Source organism: Procambarus clarkii, chromosome 18 (genome assembly GCF_040958095.1).
Source record: "Procambarus clarkii isolate CNS0578487 chromosome 18, FALCON_Pclarkii_2.0, whole genome shotgun sequence".
Classification (NCBI taxonomy): Eukaryota; Metazoa; Arthropoda; class Malacostraca; order Decapoda; family Cambaridae; genus Procambarus; species Procambarus clarkii.
The window spans coordinates 42,417,694-42,436,919 of record NC_091167.1 but is presented as its reverse complement, the minus strand read 5'-3'; the positions used below and the strand labels follow the sequence as shown (position 1 = coordinate 42,436,919).

At 49.8% G+C, this 19,226-nt stretch overlaps 1 protein-coding gene across 1 annotated transcript; it reads right to left on the bottom strand.

Moving 5' to 3' along the window:
• Positions 1 to 3,070: 3,070 nt before the first annotated feature.
• On the bottom strand, positions 3,071 to 4,489 carry LOC138366118 (uncharacterized). The gene has a single exon (XM_069326857.1). It carries the CDS (start codon positions 4,487 to 4,489, stop codon positions 3,071 to 3,073), a length of 1,419 nt encoding a protein of 472 aa, XP_069182958.1.
• Positions 4,490 to 19,226: the final 14,737 nt, after the last annotated feature.

The window sequence follows — 19,226 nt, the reverse complement described above, 5'->3', positions numbered from 1 at the left end:
GAGTTTTCAGTTGTATATAGTCCTGGGGACCATTCAGGCTTGTTTGCATTTGTGTTCCTCACGTGTTGCCCCAAAGAATGAGGTGATTTGATAAAATGCTATGCCCAAGATTACTATCCGAGTGCCGGCGGGGAAGTGGTTCAAATAGCTTAGGCTATCACTTCCTTATTGTCCGGTCGTGATGGTCAAGCGGATTAAGGCGTCCCTGTACATACCAGATGCGTTGCTTCTGGCAGTATGGGTTCGAGTCACTTCTGGGGTGTGAGTTTTCAGTTGTATATAGTCCTGGGGACCATTCAGGCTTGTTTGCATTTGTGTTCCTCACGTGTTGCCCCAAAGAATGAGGTGATTTGATAAAATGCTATGCCCAAGATTACTATCCGAGTGCCGGCGGGGAAGTGGTTCAAATAGCTTAGGCTATCACTTCCTTATTGTCCGGTCGTGATGGTCAAGCGGATTAAGGCGTCCCTGTACATACCAGATGCGTTGCTTCTGGCAGTATGGGTTCGAGTCACTTCTGGGGTGTGAGTTTTCAGTTGTATATAGTCCTGGGGACCATTCAGGCTTGTTTGCATTTGTGTTCCTCACGTGTTGCCCCAAAGAATGAGGTGATTTGATAAAATGCTATGCCCAAGATTACTATCCGAGTGCCGGCGGGGAAGTGGTTCAAATAGCTTAGGCTATCACTTCCTTATTGTCCGGTCGTGATGGTCAAGCGGATTAAGGCGTCCCTGTACATACCAGATGCGTTGCTTCTGGCAGTATGGGTTCGAGTCACTTCTGGGGTGTGAGTTTTCAGTTATATATATATATATATATATATATATATATATATATATATAGTGAAGCATAAGATTTGATGCTTGTGTCACTGGAGGAGACTATTATTGGATCAGAACTTGGTTGAGAGAGAGAAGGGAAAGTTTGGACCAACGAGTAGATACAGTAAGGAAGACTGACTAGTGGTGGACCTCACTAGTATAACTAAGGAGTGGGATAATTGTTGAATAAACGTGAATGAATGGGTCTAACAGAAGATATAATTGGACAATTTTATAAAACAACGTGGTTTGTTCATGGAACAAACCACCGGGTAGCGTAATGGGCTTGGTGGGGGGAGGGGGGTTAGGGTTGTTTCAAGCGCAAGGTAGACATTAAATATCAATGAGTTTGGCCGGATATATAGACACCAGCCGACTCGTACGGGCCAATAGGCGTTCCGGATGTATTTGAGTCATACGAGAGTCTTAGACCAAGAAGAGACGTGTTCTAAGACATGTTCTGAGCTTGTAAGGACCTAAAGGCTTCGAACATTAAGTCTTTAACTGTCAACTCAAGTCACAACTCTCAACAACACTTGTACAGTTGTAGAAACTCGGATTTAGAAGAAATAGGGGCAATAATTGGTATCTAAATAGCAGATTAAAGTACCGGGAAGAATAATTAAAGCAAATGACTGAATAAATTACTGGAATAGGGGAAGCAAATGCATAAATAATAATGGAAGGCTTTGAATAGGACTAATCAAGAATTTGACCAGTAGGCCTATTGCACGAAGACGAATAAATAGACAAAAATAAGAAAGATATGAAGGAGGAGGAGGAGGAGGAGAAGGAGGAGGAGGAAGAGGTTAAGTAAGTACCCCCATTTCGCAATAGAGAAGGATACGCACGCACACACTCACGCACGCAGACACGCACACATTCCTCACTAATTACCCTGAGACACGGATAGTATTGACCGGATGTGACGTCACCGGAGAGGAAGGACTCAACAAGGGTTTCCAGTGAGTGGGTATTTTCACTCTGCAGCCATTATCAACACTGTGGGCCGTGATGGGCGAGGCTTCCTGGCGGGGCAGACCGGCGGCCCCCAGCCTCCCTGCGTCTGTGGCCGCGTCTGTCTCACCCGCAGGAAGTGCCCGCCTTGCGTCACTTGCGTCATGGGGTAAAGCAAGCAGACTTACGCCAGAGTGGAGAGCCCCATCTCAGTCTCTTCTTTATAGTGAGGGGCGGAGTTCACTGTTGCGGGGGGGGGGGGGGGGGGGAGTGAGGCGCTTCTAGGAGGAAGGTAAATAGAGTGAGGAAGGGGGGGGGAGGTGATTAATGAGGGGGTGTGGGCACAGGTGTGAGGGAGGGGGGGGGTATGAGCCCCCCCCCTTTAGGGTCTTGGGCGTCCCGTGCACGTTGTGGTTGTGAAGCTACGGTGAAATGTTTTTTTCTTCTACCACAGAGGTGGCCGGACATTTACAGTGCTAACCAGCATATAAATACATTTCCTCCAGTCCCCCCTCCCATGGGCGGGGTGAGAGATCTGTGGAACTATATAGTTGCACGGGTTGATGAGTACCCATGAATACGTCCCCATACTCTGAGTCTCTGAACCGCTCAGAGGCAGAACCATCAGTGGTTCAAGCTGTTGGAAAGAAAGCTTACTCTCTATTAATTGATTGATATTTAATTAATAGATTAATTTAAATTAATCGAAGGACCACCCTATTTTGACTGAAAAGGGAAACAGATAAAGTTAAATGATAAGGACTGGAACAACAGTGCCTATGGATAAGGAAACTATTAAAGATTATTCTTTAAACGTCAGTGGACTGTATAATATATTAATGTTCGAAAATAAACTTTCCGTCCTTCACAAAATTGGGGGTTAATACCAGAAGTAATCTACTCCCAGTACGCTTCATCGAGGCTGGTTCTTCCTCGAATAAAATTAGTAATTCCTACTAAATTATATGTTAATAAACATTAGATAAATTGATTAATGGTAAGAAGATTGTATGTTGATTAAACAAGAAATCATTCTCATTTGACTTTAATGAGGCTATCAATTTACGTTAGATATCTCAAATCATATAAACTAAATATCTTTGACTGATAATCGATTATTGATTTCACTCAATGACAGAAAATAATTGAAAAGGGTTCAGCTGCTTAGCTATAATAGTGAACGGAGAGGTAAAGGTGCAATGGCGTCGTCTGCATGCTGAAATTTCAACTAAATATACCAATTATTTACACCAACTATCTAGTATCCTCACTATGCCATAGAAGAAATAAAATTAATTCCTTATGGACGTACTTATTGTTTGGGGAGGTCGATACTGGAGACCCAGCTGGAGTACTGGTACTAGAGGGTACTGGAGACCCAGCTGGAGTACTGGCACTGGAGGGTACTGGAGACCCAGCTGGAGTACTGGCACTGGAGGGTACTGGAGACCCAGCTGGAGTACTGGCACTGGAGGGTACTGGAGACCCAGCTGGAGTACTGGTACTGGAGGGTACTGGAGACCCAGCTGGAATACTGGTACTGGAGGGTACTGGAGACCAAGCTGGAGTACTGGCACTGGAGGGTACTGGAGACCCACCTGTAGTACTGGTACTGGAGGGTACTGGAGACCCAGCTGGCACTGGAGTACTGGAGGAGACTGGAGGGTACTGGAGACCCAGCTGGCACTGGTACTGGAGGAGACTGGAGGGTACTGGAGACCCAGCTGGCACTGGTACTGGAGGAGACTGGAGGGTACTGGAGACCCACCTGGAGTACTGGTACTGGAGGAGACTGGAGGGTACTGGAGACCCAGCTGGCACTGGTACTGGAGGAGACTGGAGGGTACTGGAGACCCAGCTGGCACTGGTACTGGAGGAGACTGGAGGGTACTGGAGACCCAGCTGGCACTGGTACTGGAGGAGACTGGAGGGTACTGGAGACCCAGCTGGCACTGGTACTGGAGGAGACTGGAGGGTACTGGAGACCCAGCTGGCACTGGAGTACTGGAGGAGACTGGAGGGTACTGGAGACCCAGCTGGCACTGGTACTGGAGGAGACTGGAGGGTACTGGAGACCCAGCTGGCACTGGTACTGGAGGAGACTGGAGGGTACTGGAGACCCACCTGGAGTACTGGTACTGGAGGAGACTGGAGGGTACTGGAGACCCAGCTGGCACTGGTACTGGAGGAGACTGGAGGGTACTGGAGACCCAGCTGGCACTGGTACTGGAGGAGACTGGAGGGTACTGGAGACCCAGCTGGCACTGGTACTGGAGGAGACTGGAGGGTACTGGAGACCCACCTGGAGTACTGGTACTGGAGGAGACTGGAGGGTACTGGAGACCCACCTGGAGTACTGGTACTGGAGGAGACTGGAGGGTACTGGAGACCCACCTGGAGTACTGGTACTGGAGGAGACTGGAGGGTACTGGAGACCCACCTGGAGTACTGGTACTGGAGGAGACTGGAGGGTACTGGAGACCCACCTGGAGTACTGGTACTGGAGGAGACTGGAGGGTACTGGAGACCCACCTGGAGTACTGGTAGTGGAGGAGACTGGAGGGTACTGGAGACCCACCTGGAGTACTGGTACTGGAGGAGACTGGAGGGTACTGGAGACCCACCTGGAGTACTGGTACTGGAGTACTGGACACAAACACGTGGGGATGTACTGTTGTTCCATCATAAAACCATCTAACTTTTCTCCTCATCTTCTGCTCCTACTTTCCTATTGCTTCCTTTCCCGTTTCCTGTTTCCCTAACCTCCTGTTTCCCTAACCTCCTGTTTCCCTAACCTCCTGTTTCCCTAACCTCCTGTTTCCCTAACCTCCTGTTTCCCTAACCTCCTGTTTCCCTAACCTCCTGTTTCCCTAACCTCCTGTTTCCCTAACCTCCTGTTTCCCTAACCTCCTGTTTCCCTAACCTCCTGTTCCCTCCTTCCCTTCCGTTTCTCTCCCCCCCTCCCCCCCTCTCTATTCCTCACCACCCCCAATTATAAAACTATTTCTTAATTACTGATAAATAGCCCGAATGGGCTCGTCACGTCGCGGTCATCTGGCAACACTGACGAAATTGGCGGTCAGTAAGTTGGCGGAATTGGAAGTTGCTTCTTTCCCTGTCTGTCTGTCTGTCTGTCTGTCTGTCTGTCTGTCTGTCTGTCTGTCTGTCTGTCTGTCTGTCTGACTGTCTGACTGACTCCTTAAGCTGCACCTCTCTATCCTGGGAGATAGAATGATAGCTGTTATCTCTCTAAGTGGAACCGGAAAGCTGCCTCACTCACTGTGGGCGGCTGTACGAGAGAGAGAGAGAGAGAGAGAGAGAGAGAGAGAGAGAGAGAGAGAGAGAGAGAGAGAGAGAGAGAGAGAGAGAGAGAGAGAGAGAGAGAGAGAGAGAGAGAGAGGGTAGGGGGGAGAGAGAGGGAGGGAGGGGGTGTCCACTCTACTAAAAGGTGGAAGCGATGAGAATCTTTCTCAAGTATGCGGCTTTTTCACAGTTATAACGGAAATGCGATTCATTAATCTCCCCTCCCTTTCCACCCTTCCGTTAGCCCCCCTTCCGTTAGCCTCCCTGCACCCTAGCTACCCTTATCACTCAGTAACCCTCCCTCCCCCGTCCTTTTCCATGCACTCTTTTCTACCCCATAACCCCCTCCCATCCACTCCATAACCCCCCTCCCATCCACCCCATAACCCCCCTCCCATCCACCCCATAACCCCCCTCCCATCCACCCCATAACCCCCTCCCATCCACTCCATAACCCCCCCTCCCTTCCACCCCCATAACCCCCCCTCCCTTCCACCCCATAACCCCCTCCCATCCACTCCATAACCCCCACCCATCCACCCCATAACCCCCCTCCCATCCACCCCATAATCCCCTCCCATCCACCCCATAACCCCCCTCCCATCCAGCCCATAACCCCCCTCCCATCCACCCCATAACCCCCCTCCCATCCAGCCCATAACCCCCCCCTCCCATCCACCCCATAACCCCCCTCCCATCCAGCCCATAACCCCCCCTCCCATCCACCCCATAACCCCCCTCCCATCCAGCCCATAACCCCCCCTCCCATCCACCCCATAACCCCCCTCCCATCCAGCCCATAACCCCCCCTCCCATCCACTCCATAACCCCCCTCCCATCCAGCCCATAACCCCCCCTCCCATCCACCCCATAACCCCCCTCCCATCCAGCCCATAACCCCCCTCCCATCCACCCCATAACCCCCCTCCCATCCAGCCCATAACCCCCCCTCCCATCCACCCCATAACCCCCCTCCCATCCAGCCCATAACCCCCCCTCCCATCCACCCCATAACCCCCCTCCCATCCAGCCCATAACCCCCCCTCCCATCCACCCCATAACCCCCCCTCCCATCAACTGTACCAAGCGGTGATCGTAAGTTAACAATAAATACAATATATTCCTAGTGGGAAAAACAAATGAAAAGTTCATTATATATTTCAGTTTTGTTTCCTGAGTTGAACTTTAGTAGCCATTTTCTAGACCATTCCTCCAGCTTGTCCAGGTCGTCTTGTAGTCTCTGTCTATCATCATCCGTCTTGATTCTTCTCATAATTTTTGCATCGTCAGCAAACATTGAGAGGAACGAGTCTATACCCTCTGGAAGGTCGTTTACATACATATTAAAAAACAGGATGGGTCCAAGTACTGAGCCCTGTGGGACTCCGCTGGTGACATCTCGCCACTCTGATGTCTCTCCCTTCACAGTTACTCGCTGTTTCCTGTTGCTTAAGTACTCCCTTATCCACTGGAGCACCTTCCCTTTTACTCCTGCCTGTTGCTCCAACTTTCCTAACAGCTTTTTATGAGGTACTGTGTCAAAGGCTTGCTGACAGTCCAATTAAATGCAGTGAGCCCACCCTTCTCTTTCTTGCCTAATTTTTGTTGCTTGGTCATAGAATTCTTTTAACCCTGTGAGGCACGATTTACCATCTCTGAACCCATGTTGGTGGTGCGTTACAAAGTTATTTCCCTCCAGATGCTCTACGAGCCTTTTCCTCACGATCTTCTCCAGCACCTTGCATGGTATACAAGTTAAGGAAACTGGCCTGTAATTCAGTGCCTCTTGCCTGTCACCCTTTTTGTATATTGGGACCACGTTAGCTGTCTTCCAACTTTCTGGTAAGTCTCCTGTTTCCAGTGACCTGTTATACACCATAGAGAGTGGCACACTTAGTGCTTCTGCACTTTCCTTTAGTATCCATGGTGAGATTCTATCAGGCCCAACAGCCTTTGTCACATCCAGCTCCAACAGACACCTTTTGACCTCATCACTGTGTGTGTGTGTGTGTGTGTGTGTGTGTGTGTGTGTGTGTGTGTCACCAGCAATCACCGGACAACCAGCGTTTGTACAGACTATGTTAGTTAGCATTGTGCACCAGGTAAGGTGGGTGTCTCCCCCAGCAGGTGAGGAGTGGCCCCGGGGCGGGGGGGGTGGGGGTGGGGGGGTGGCCAGGTAGGCCGCCGCCCCTCACCTTAATTACTCTGCGGGTGAAGAAGAGCTTCCTGTTGTCAGCCCAAGAAGGTCACCTCCTGCTAGCTGCAAGTTCTGGACTTTTCTCAAGTACTCACCTAGTTGTACTCACCTAATTGTGCTTACGGGGGTTGAGCTTTGGCTCTTTGGTCTCGCCTCTCAACTGTCAATCAACTGGTGTACAGATTCCTGAGCCTACTGGGCTCTATCATATCTACATCTGAAACTGTGTATGGAGTCAGCCTCCACCACATCACTTCCTAGTGCTTTCCATTTACTAACTTCTCTGACACTGAAAAACTTCTTTCTAATGTCTCTGTGGCTCATTTGGGTACTCAGTTTCCACCTGTGTCCCCTTGTGCGTGTGCCCCTTGTGTTAAATAATCCATCCTTGTCCACCCCTGAGAATTTTGTATGTGGTAATCATGTCTCCCCGAGCTCTTGAAGTACTGAACATCTGCTGTTAGAGAGTTATCCTTGTTATTGTGAGAGAACGAGGCTCTGTCTCCACACACTCCTGGTGGCTAGTGGCTGAGTGGACAGCGCTTGGGACTCGTAATGCTATGGCCTGTTTCCCCGGCGATGGCGGAAACAAATGGGCAGAGCTTCTTTCACCCTGATGCCCCTGTTACCTCGCAGTAAATAGGTACCTGGGAGTTAGACAGCTGTTACGGAGCTGCTTCCTGGGTATAGAGCCCAGTAGGCTCAGGAACCTGTAAATTATTTGATTGACAGTTGAGAGGCGGGACTAAAGAGCCAGAGCTCAACCCCCGCAAGCACAACTAGGTGAGTACAACTAGGTGAGTACACACATACACACACACACACACACACACACACACACACTAAGTAAGGAAGTGTTTACTAGAGTTGGACGTGACGAAGGCTATAGGCCCAGATGGAATCTCCCCTTGGGTTCTAAAGGAAGGAGCAAGAGAACTGAGCCTACCACTCTCCATAGTGTATAACAAATCACTGGCAACAGGGGAACTGCCAGATACTTGGAAAGCAGCTAACGTAGTCCCGATATACAAGAAAGGGGATAGACAGGAGGCACTGAACTACAGGCCAGTGTCCCTAACCTGCATACCATGCAAGCTGATGGAGAAGATTGTGCGAAAAAAACTAGTGGAGCATCTGGAGCGAAGGAACTTTGTAACACAGCATCAACATGGGTTCAGGGATGGCAGGTCCTGCCTCACAGGGTTACTTGAATTCTACGACCAGGCAACAAAAATAAGGCAAGAAAGAGAAGGGTGGGCAGACTGCATATTTTTGGATTGTCAGAAAGCCTTTGATACAGTGCCACACAAGAGGCTAGTGCGAAAGTTGGAGATGCAGGCTGGAGTGAGAGGGAAGGTACTCCGGTGGATAGAGGAATACCTAAGCAACAGGAGACAACGAGTCTGTGTGAGGGGTGAGGTCTCAGATTGGCGAGACGTCACAAGTGGAGTCCCGCAGGGGTCAGTCCTTGGACCTATACTGTTTCTGGTATATGTAAATGATCTCCCAGAGGGTATAGATTCGTTCCTCTCAATGTTTGCCGACGATGCAAAAATTATGAGGAGGATTGAAACAGAGGATGATAGTAGGAGGCTACAAGATGACCTGGATAGACTGAGTGAATGGTCCAACAAATGGCTGTTGAAGTTCAACCCGAGTAAATGCAAAGTAATGAAACTAGGCAGTGGAAACAGGAGGCCAGGCACAGGATACAGAATAGGAGATGAAGTACTTAATGAAACAGACAGAGAGAAAGATCTAGGAGTTGATATCACACCAAACCTGTCTCCTGAAGCCCACATAAAGAGAATAACGTCTGCGGCATATGCGAGGCTGGCTAACATCAGAACGGCGTTCAGGAACCTGTGTAAGGAATCATTCAGAATCTTGTACACCACATATGTAAGACCAATCCTGGAGTATGCGGCCCCAGCATGGAGCCCGTACCTTGTCAAGCACAAGACGAAGCTGGAAAAAGTCCAAAGGTATGCTACTAGACTAGTCCCAGAACTAAGAGGCATGAGTTATGAGGAAAGGCTGCGGGAAATGCACCTCACGACACTGGAAGACAGAAGAGTAAGGGGGGACATGATCACAACCTACAAAATCCTCAGGGGAATCGACCGGGTAAACAAGGACGAACTTTTCAACACTGGTGGGACGCGAACAAGGGGACACAGGTGGAAGCTGAGTACCCAAATGAGCCACAGAGACGTTAGAAAGAACTTTTTCAGTGTCAGAGTAGTTAGCAAATGGAATGCATTAGGAAGTGATGTGGTGGAGGCTGACTCCATTCACAGTTTCAAATGTAGATATGATAGAGCCCAATAGGCTCAGGAATCTGTACACCAGTTGATTGACGGTTGAGAGGCGGGACCAAAGAGCCAGAGCTCAACCCCCGCAAGCACAATTAGGTAAATTAGGTAAGTACACACACACACACACACACACACACACACACACACACACACACACACACACACACACACACACACATACACACACACACACACAGCGGTGTACAGCAACAATAGGTGTACACAAGTCCCATATCAACACAACTAAATTAAAAACGAAGCCCTGCCAATATTAGCCCCCTCCCCTTCCCTCCCCCTAATACCACCAGGGCTCACGTGGCGGCTTTGGTGGGAGGGGGTCCGTTGGTGGGGCTCGTGGGAGGGGTGGACTGTGCGAGGGGATGAGGGAGAGGCAATGGGATTTAGGGGTTAGGAAGTGTGTGTGTGGTGGGGGGGGGGGGGGGGGGGGGGGAGGAAACTTGGCAGCGCCGCGCCTCGTCTTGTGAATGGCGGGAGTATGCGACCAGAACCACAGTGTTGCCAAGCGCACCCTCCGCTGTTTGACGATACCCACACGTCCCTCCTCCCGCCTCCACACCACTCTATGACAACAATGTCATGACCCACAAGCACCACACAGTTCCTGTCGCGCAGCGATAACTGTGTAACTGTTAGAAAAGTCGGGGAAATATGACAGCTTCCCGGCATGACAGAATGTTGGCACCGCTGCTCGTGGGCCCCCATTCATGAGTCACACGCGCATGCGCAGACACGCGCTCGTACGTAATATTCCGCACGCTTGTGTTTCCCCTCTACGTGGTAGTAGACACATACGGAAAAATACAACAGATGTAACCACAGGAAAACGGTGTATAGTGATGGATGTAGTGTGGTGATGTATGAGTATGGATCCGGGGGTTGGGCTCCGTCTGGGGGGGATCTGGGCGGACATATATGATAGTGGGCGGGGGGGGGGGGGGGGACACCCAGCAGTGTGGCTAGCGTGCACCCTTCACGCTGACCTGTCACTGCACGCCACACACACACACACACACACACACACACACACACACACATTAACTTGCATACCATGCAAGTTAATGGAGAAGATTGTGCAAAAAAAAACAACTAGTGGAGCGAGGGAACCTTGTAACACATTGAAAAAGCCTTTGACACAGTGCCACACCAGAGACTAGTGCGAAAGCTGGAGATGCACTGGCTACAGGAGTACCTAAGCAACAGGAGACAACGAGTCAGTGTGAGGGGTGAGGTCTCAGATTGGCGAGACGTTACGAGTGGAGTACCGCAGGGGTCAGTCCTTGGACCTATACTGTTTCTGATATATGTAAATGATCTTCCAGAGGGTATAGAATCATTCCTCTCAGTTTTTACTGATAATTCAAGTAATATGAGGAGGATTAAGTCGGAGGAAAATAGTATGGGTAACATCTGCGGCGTATGCTAGGCTGTGTTACGGGCTCACCATAGCCAGTGCTACTCGGAACTTTTTGTTCCAGGTAGCGAATTTTATACAACATGCTAGGCTGGTTAACATCAGAACTGCCTTCAGGAACCTGTGTGAGGAATCCTTCAGAACCTTGTACACCACATGTGTAAGACCAATCCTGGAGTATTCGGCCCCAGCATGGAGACCGTACCTTGTCAAGCACAATTCGAAGCTGGAAAAAGTTCAGAGGTATGCCAGTAGACTAGTCCCAGAACTAAGAGGCATGAGTTACGAGGATAGGCCGCGGGAAATGCACTCACCTGGAAGACAGAAGAATAAGGGAAAGACATGATCACTACCTACAAAATTCTCAGAGGAATTGACAGGGTAGATAAAGGTATGGTGACCACCATGTAGGGTGACCACCATGTAGGGTGACCATGTAGGGTGACCACCATGGTGGGTGACCACCATGTAGGGTGACCACCATGTAGAGAGACCACCGTGTAGGGTGACCACCATGTAGGGTGACCACCATGGTGGGTGACCACCATGTAGAGTGACCACCGTGTAGGGTGACGACCATGTAGGGTGACCACCATGTAGGGTGACCACCGTGTAGGGTGACCACCATGTAGGGTGACCACCGTGTAGGGTGACCACCGTGTAGGGTGACCACCATGTAGGGTGACCATCATGTAGGGTGACCACCGTGTAGGGTGACCACCATGTAGGGTGACCACCGTGTAGGGTGACCACCATGTAGGGTGACCACCATGTAGGGTGACCACCGTGTAGGGTGACCACCATGTAGGGTGACCACCGTGTAGGGTGACCACCGTGTAGGGTGACCACCATGTAGGGTGACCACCGTGTAGGGTGACCACCATGGTGGGTGACCACCATGTAGGGTGACCACCATGTAGAGTGACCACCGTGTAGGGTGACCACCATGGTGGGTGACCAACATGTAGGGTGACCACCATGTTGGGTGACCAACATGTAGGGTGACCAACATGTAGGGTGACCAACATGTAGGGTGACCACCATGGTGGGTGACCACCATGTAGAGTGACCACCGTGTAGGGTGACCACCGTGTAGGGTGACCACCATGTAGGGTGACCACCGTGTAGGGTGACCACCATGTAGAGTGACCACCGTGTAGGGTGACCATCATGTAGGGTGACCACCGTGTAGAGTGACCACCGTGTAGGGTGACCACCGAGTAGGGTGACCACCATGTAGGGTGACCACCGTGTAGGGTGACCACCATGTAGGGTGACCACCGTGTAGGGTGACCACCGTGTAGGGTGACCACCGTGTAGGGTGACCACCATGTAGGGTGACCACCGTGTAGGGTGACCACCATGTAGGGTGACCACCGTGTAGGGTGACCACCATGTAGGGTGACCACCGTGTAGGGTGACCATCATGTAGGGTGACCACCGTGTAGAGTGACCACCGTGTAGGGTGACCACCGTGTAGGGTGACCACCATGTAGGGTGACCACCGTGTAGGGTGACCACCATGGTGGGTGACCACCATGTAGAGTGACCACCGTGTAGGGTGACCACCATGGTGGGTGACCAACATGTAGGGTGACCACCATGTTGGGTGACCAACATGTAGGGTGACCAACATGTAGGGTGACCAACATGTAGGGTGACCACCATGGTGGGTGACCACCATGTAGAGTGACCACCGTGTAGGGTGACCACCGTGTAGGGTGACCACCATGTAGGGTGACCACCGTGTAGGGTGACCACCATGTAGAGTGACCACCGTGTAGGGTGACCATCATGTAGGGTGACCACCGTGTAGAGTGACCACCGTGTAGGGTGACCACCGAGTAGGGTGACCACCATGTAGGGTGACCACCGTGTAGGGTGACCACCATGTAGGGTGACCACCGTGTAGGGTGACCACCGTGTAGGGTGACCACCGTGTAGGGTGACCACCATGTAGGGTGACCACCGTGTAGGGTGACCACCATGTAGGGTGACCACCGTGTAGGGTGACCACCATGTAGGGTGACCACCGTGAAGGGTGACCATCATGTAGGGTGACCACCGTGTAGAGTGACCACCGTGTAGGGTGACCACCGTGTAGGGTGACCACCATGTAGGGTGACCACCGTGTAGGGTGACCACCGTGTAGGGTGACCACCGTGTAGGGTGACCACCATGTAGGGTGACCACCGTGTAGGGTGACCACCATGTAGGGTGACCACCGTGTAGGGTGACCACCATGTAGGGTGACCACCGTGTAGGGTGACCATCATGTAGGGTGACCACCGTGTAGAGTGACCACCGTGTAGGGTGACCACCGTGTAGGGTGACCACCATGTAGGGTGACCACCGTGTAGGGTGACCACCATGTAGGGTGACCACCGTGTAGGGTGACCACCATGTAGGGTGACCATCATGTAGGGTGACCACCGTGTAGGGTGACCACCGTGTAGGGTGACCACCGTGTAGGGTGACCACCGTGTAGGGTGACCATCATGTAGGGTGACCACCGTGTAGGGTGACCACCGTGTAGGGTGACCACCGTGTAGGGTGACCATCATGTAGGGTGACCACCGTGTAGGGTGACCACCATGTAGGGTGACCACCGTGTAGGGTGACCACCATGTAGGGTGACCACCGTGTAGGGTGACCACCGTGTAGGGTGACCACCATGTAGGGTGACCACCGTGTAGGGTGACCACCGTGTAGGGTGACCACCATGTAGGGTGACCACCATGTAGGGTGACCACCGTGTAGGGTGACCACCATGGTGGGTGACCACCGTGTAGGGTGACCACCATGGTGGGTGACCACCATGTAGGGTGACCAACATGTAGGGTGACCACCATGTAGGGTGAGGTGTTCTCTCCAACTCCGGGGAAGGCGGAAGTAACATACGACATTCTTAATTATTTATCAAGCATGAAGCAAGCACTGCCCCCCCCCCTCCCTCTCTCTCTCTCTCTCTCTCCCTCCCTCTCTCTTACTCTCATTCTCCCTCCCTCCCTCTCTCACTCTCCCTCCCTCCCCCCCTCTCTCTCTCTCTCAATCTCTCTTTTTCAGAGAGAGAGAGAGAGAGAGAGAGAGAGAGAGAGAGAGAGAGAGAGAGAGAGAGAGAGAGAGAGAGAGAGAGAGAGAGAGAGAGAGAGAGAGAGAGAGAGAGAAAAGAGAGTATTACACATGGGATAAAAACACTATATACATATAACCACAATATATATAACCTTCCCCACAATGCTGCAGAGTGCCGCAAGAGACGAGTGTTCGAGTCCACAGTAGTGACCACATGCGTAAGTGACACACACACACACGAGACAATACCAACCAAATGTAGCGAGTTATGCAGTGAAACAAAGATGTCGAAACGTGACAGGCCATTCACAACATCATTCGAAAGAGAGTGAAGATTTAAACATGTAGTTTAATGTAGGATTTTGAGCTAGGGATGAAACATGAAGGATACTGAGCTAGGGATGAAACATGTGTAACGGGGGGTGGGGGAAATAGCTCTATCTTGTCCATTATTCCACCCCCCAGTTAACTAACGAGGCCGGGGGAAACAGCTCTCTCTAGTCCGTTATCCCGTCCCCAGTTAGCTAACTATTCTAGAGCACCTCCAGAGTTCCTAAGGCAACCTCTCTGGTTCAACACCTTGTAACCTAGGTATTTGACTACCTAGGTGCTAAGACTACAAGGCGCCGTCACTTGATCAGTTACCCGAAACTCTAGAGAGAACTCTAGAATACAGAATCATTGCCACAAACGTATAAGAGAAAACGAAAGGAAAGAAATGAATAGTGAAGTAATTAGTGAGGGTTTGGGGTGAGAGGTAGGAGGAGCGAGGAGGGTCATTAGTTGAAAGTGAGAGTTCAGAGAGGGGTGGAGGGAGAGGTGTAGATAGGTAGAAGTAGAAGAGTAGATAGTAGAAGTAGATAGTAGAAGACGAAATGCTGCCACCATCCTTTCATGATCATTACATACAAGACAAGGAATGGAACTTGTCTGTATCACAATATTCACCAAAGATGTTATCAAGAGATCATTATTAGTATGGTCCCATCTTTATCATGTACTCATTCTAAACCATGAAACCAGTAACCACAGAGGCTTTCTCACCTCAACTCAAAATCTCAGGGAACAAAATAAAGTCCATTTAAATAATAAATTCAACAATTATATTTTTCATAAGTATCCTAACTTAAGCAATCCAATTAAAATGTTAAAGATTAATATTCAAAGTGAGTCATCCTCCAAGAATCTGAGAACACTACAACTGACTGCCCCTGATCCTCACACAACACTTGTAAAACACGACAAGTCACCTTACTGCTCAACTCACCAAGTGTGTGCCTATAGCTGGATAGAGAGGGGGGGGGGGGGGGGTCTGCAGCTGTCAGGCAGCTTCACCCCCGTCCGACCGACAGCCTGTCTCGGCTGCTCTGCTGCCTGGTCTTCTGTCTTGTTAATGCTTAATGCTCTCGAATCGATAGTTCTCCGAGTATATATTGGGGAGCCTAGTAACTAACTCCGCCCACAAGTAGATAGCCTGAGGCACTCTACCAAGCCACTCCTTAAACGTCGGCATGTTTGAAGGCTACCAGGCTCCAATTAAGAGATTAGTAGAAGCAAGGTGAAATTCGCATGATCTGACCTCAGGTCACTTGGGGTCATTAACGGTTTGAGGTGTGAGATCTCCGGCCGACAACCTGGCGCCTTTCTCAAATCCCTGTCTGTGACTCATGTACTATATATATGTATTAAACTAAACCAAACACTTTTACAGTGTTACACATGTAGGATTTTGAGCTACGGCTGAGAAATATAGGATATTGAGCTAAGCCTCTTAAAAATAAAGAGCTGATAAATAAATACTAAAATAAATAAATAAATAAATAAATACTAAAATAAATAAATAAAGAGTGCAACTAATACAAGTTGCACTCTTGTCTTGCAACATTATCGTATCCTTGACAAGCTTTTCAACTAGGCTTTTCAACCGGGCTGTTTACTAGTCCGAGTCCAGCTGGGAGTAGTAAACAGCCCAGTTTGGGGGCACCGTAGTATGGTATAGCTGTGAAGGTTTCTTGAGGGCTTAAGTACATGGGTAACTGATATCCTTTCTGGCATTAGAAGTGGCACTAACACAGGATTAATGGATATCTTACTCGTCAGGGGGCACTAACGTAGGATTAATGGATATCTTACTCGTCAGGGGGCACTAATGTAGGATTTATAGATATCTTACTCGCCAGGGGCACTAACGCAGGATTAATGGATATCTTACTCGTCAGGGGGCACTAATGTAGGATTAATGGATATCTTACTCGTCAGGGGGCACTAATGCAGGATTAATGGATATCTTACTCGTCAGGGGGCACTAATGTAGGATTTATGGATATCTTACTCGCCAGGGGGCACTAATGTAGGATTAATAGATATCTTACTCGCCAGGGGGCACTAACGCAGGATTAATGGATATGTTACTCGTCAGTGACAGTTACCCATGATCCAGGACGGAAGGGGGTGGATGAATTGGGTAACAGAGAGGGGGCGGGGGTGTTGGGGGGGGGGAGGGATGGGGGGGGGGACTGGGACAGTGGTGGTTGTGTGGGGACTTATCAAAGCGACTTCCGCTACTGCACCCCCCACCCCCCCCCCCTCACGTGTACACAAGCTTACTCGCATACACTCAGTATACGTACACTGTAGACTTCTATACGTGCACACACACACACACACACACACACACACACACACACACACACACACACACACACACACACATCTAGTCAAGTATAAGACTAAACTTGAAAAGTGTTTGAAAAGTGTCCCGCACGAGGCAGAAACAAATGGGCAAAGCTTCTTTCACCCTGAATGCCCCTGTTACCTAGCAGTAAATAGGTACCTGCGAGTTAGTCAGCTGTCACGAGCTGCTGCCTGGTGTGTGTGTGTGTGTGTGTGTGTGTGTGTGTGTGTGTGTGTGTGTGTGTGTGTGTGTGTGTGTGTGTGTACTCACCTAATTGTACTCACCTAATTGTGCTTGCGGGGGTTGAGCTCTGGCTCTTTGGTCCCGCCTCTCAACCGTCAATCAACTGGTGTACAGATTCCTGAGCCTATTGGGCTCTATCATATCTACATTTGAAACTGTGAATGGAGTCAGCCTCCACCACATCACTTCCTAATGCATTCCATTTGCTAACTACTCTGACACTGAAAAAGTTCTTTCTAACGTCTCTGTGGCTCATTTGGGTACTCAGCTTCCACCTGTGTCCCCTTGTTCGCGTCCCACCAGTGTTGAAAAGTTCATCCTTGTTTACCCGGTCGATTCCCCTGAGGATTTTGTAGGTTGTGATCATGTCCCCCCTTACTCTTCTGTCTTCCAGTGTCGTGAGGTGCATTTCCCGTAGCCTTTCCTCATAACTCATGCCTCTTAGTTCTGGGACTAGTCTAGTAGCATACCTTTGGACTTTTTCCAGCTTCGTCTTGTGCTTGACCAGGTACGGGCTCCATGCTGGGGCCGCATACTCCAGGATTGGTCTTACATATGTGGTGTACAAGATTCTGAATGATTCCTTACACAGGTTCCTGAACGCCGTTCTGATGTTAGCCAGCCTCGCATATGCCGCAGACGTTATTCTCTTTATGTGGGCTTCAGGAGACAGGTTTGGTGTGATATCAACTCCTAGATCTTTCTCTCTGTCTGTTTCATTAAGTACTTCATCTCCTATTCTGTATCCTGTGCCTGGCCTCCTGTTTCCACTGCCTAGTTTCATTACTTTGCATTTACTCGGGTTGAACTTCAACAGCCATTTGTTGGACCATTCACTCAGTCTATCCAGGTCATCTTGTAGCCTCCTACTATCATCCTCTGTTTCAATCCTCCTCATAATTTTTGCATCGTCGGCAAACATTGAGAGGCAAACATGTGTGTGTGTGTGTGTGTGTGTGTGTGTGTGTGTGTGTGTGTGTGAATATATTTATTAAGCACGGATATACACGTGAGTATACTTCCTGCAGGCAGTCAGGAAGGCACGACTGCACGCACACGCACACAAATGGGGCCTGATAGCTGAATCGACAGCGCTCTGTGCTTGTAATCCTAGGGTCTGGGTTCGATTCCCCGGTGATGGCAGAAACAAAATTGGCAGAGTTTTCTTCACCCTGATGCTCCTGTTACCTTGCAGTAAATAAGTACCTGGGAGTTAGACAGCTATTACGGGCTGCTTCCTCTGTGTACTCACCTAGTTATGCTTGCGGGGGTTGAATTCTGGCTCTTTGGTCCCGCCTCTCAACCGCCAATCAATTGGTGTACAGGTTCCTGAGCCTATTGGGCTCTATCATATCTACACTTGAAACTGTGTATGGAGTCAGCCTCCACCACATTACTTCCTAATGCATTCCATTTGTCAACCACTCTGACACTAAAAACGTTATTTCTAATATCTCTGTGGCTCATTTGGGCTCATTTGGGCACTCAATTTCCACCTGTGTTCCCTAGTGCGTGTTCCCCTTGTGTTACATAACCTGTCTTTATCTACCCTGTCGATTCCCTTGAGAATCTTGAATGTGGTGTCCCCCCTAACTCTTCTGTCTTCCAGCGAAGTGAGGTTTAATTCCCGTAGTCTCTCCTCGTAGCTCATACCTCTCAGCCCGGGTACTAGTCTGGTGGCAAACCTTTGAACCTTCTCCAGTTTAGTCTTATCCTTGACTAGATATGGACTCCATGCTGGAGTCTCTTCGCCATGGAGATGGCGAAGAGACATGGGACTGAACATCCCGAGTGAGGTGACCCAGACCAGAGGGAAGACCAGACCTCCACACACACTCTGGGAAACTGGAGTACACTGAACATCAGTACCAATGGGCACCAATGAACATTGTGTATTAGTATCAGATGACATAGTTGTTATGAGAGGCAGAGGACGCCAGGGAGGAGAGTGAGACCATCGTACAACAACACCTGAACAACGTAGGAAAGAGAACTCGGAGGAAACAACACAAGACATAATGGACAAAATAAGAAGCGAACTGAAAACAGCAGAACGAAAATTCACAAAATGAGTGAGGGTTAAAGGAGCTTAGAATAGCACTATCCCATGGTTTGATGAGCATTGGTGATGAGCCTTGGTGGTGAGCATTGGTGATGAGCATTGGTGATGAGCATTGGTGATGAGCCTTGGTGATGAGCCTTGGTG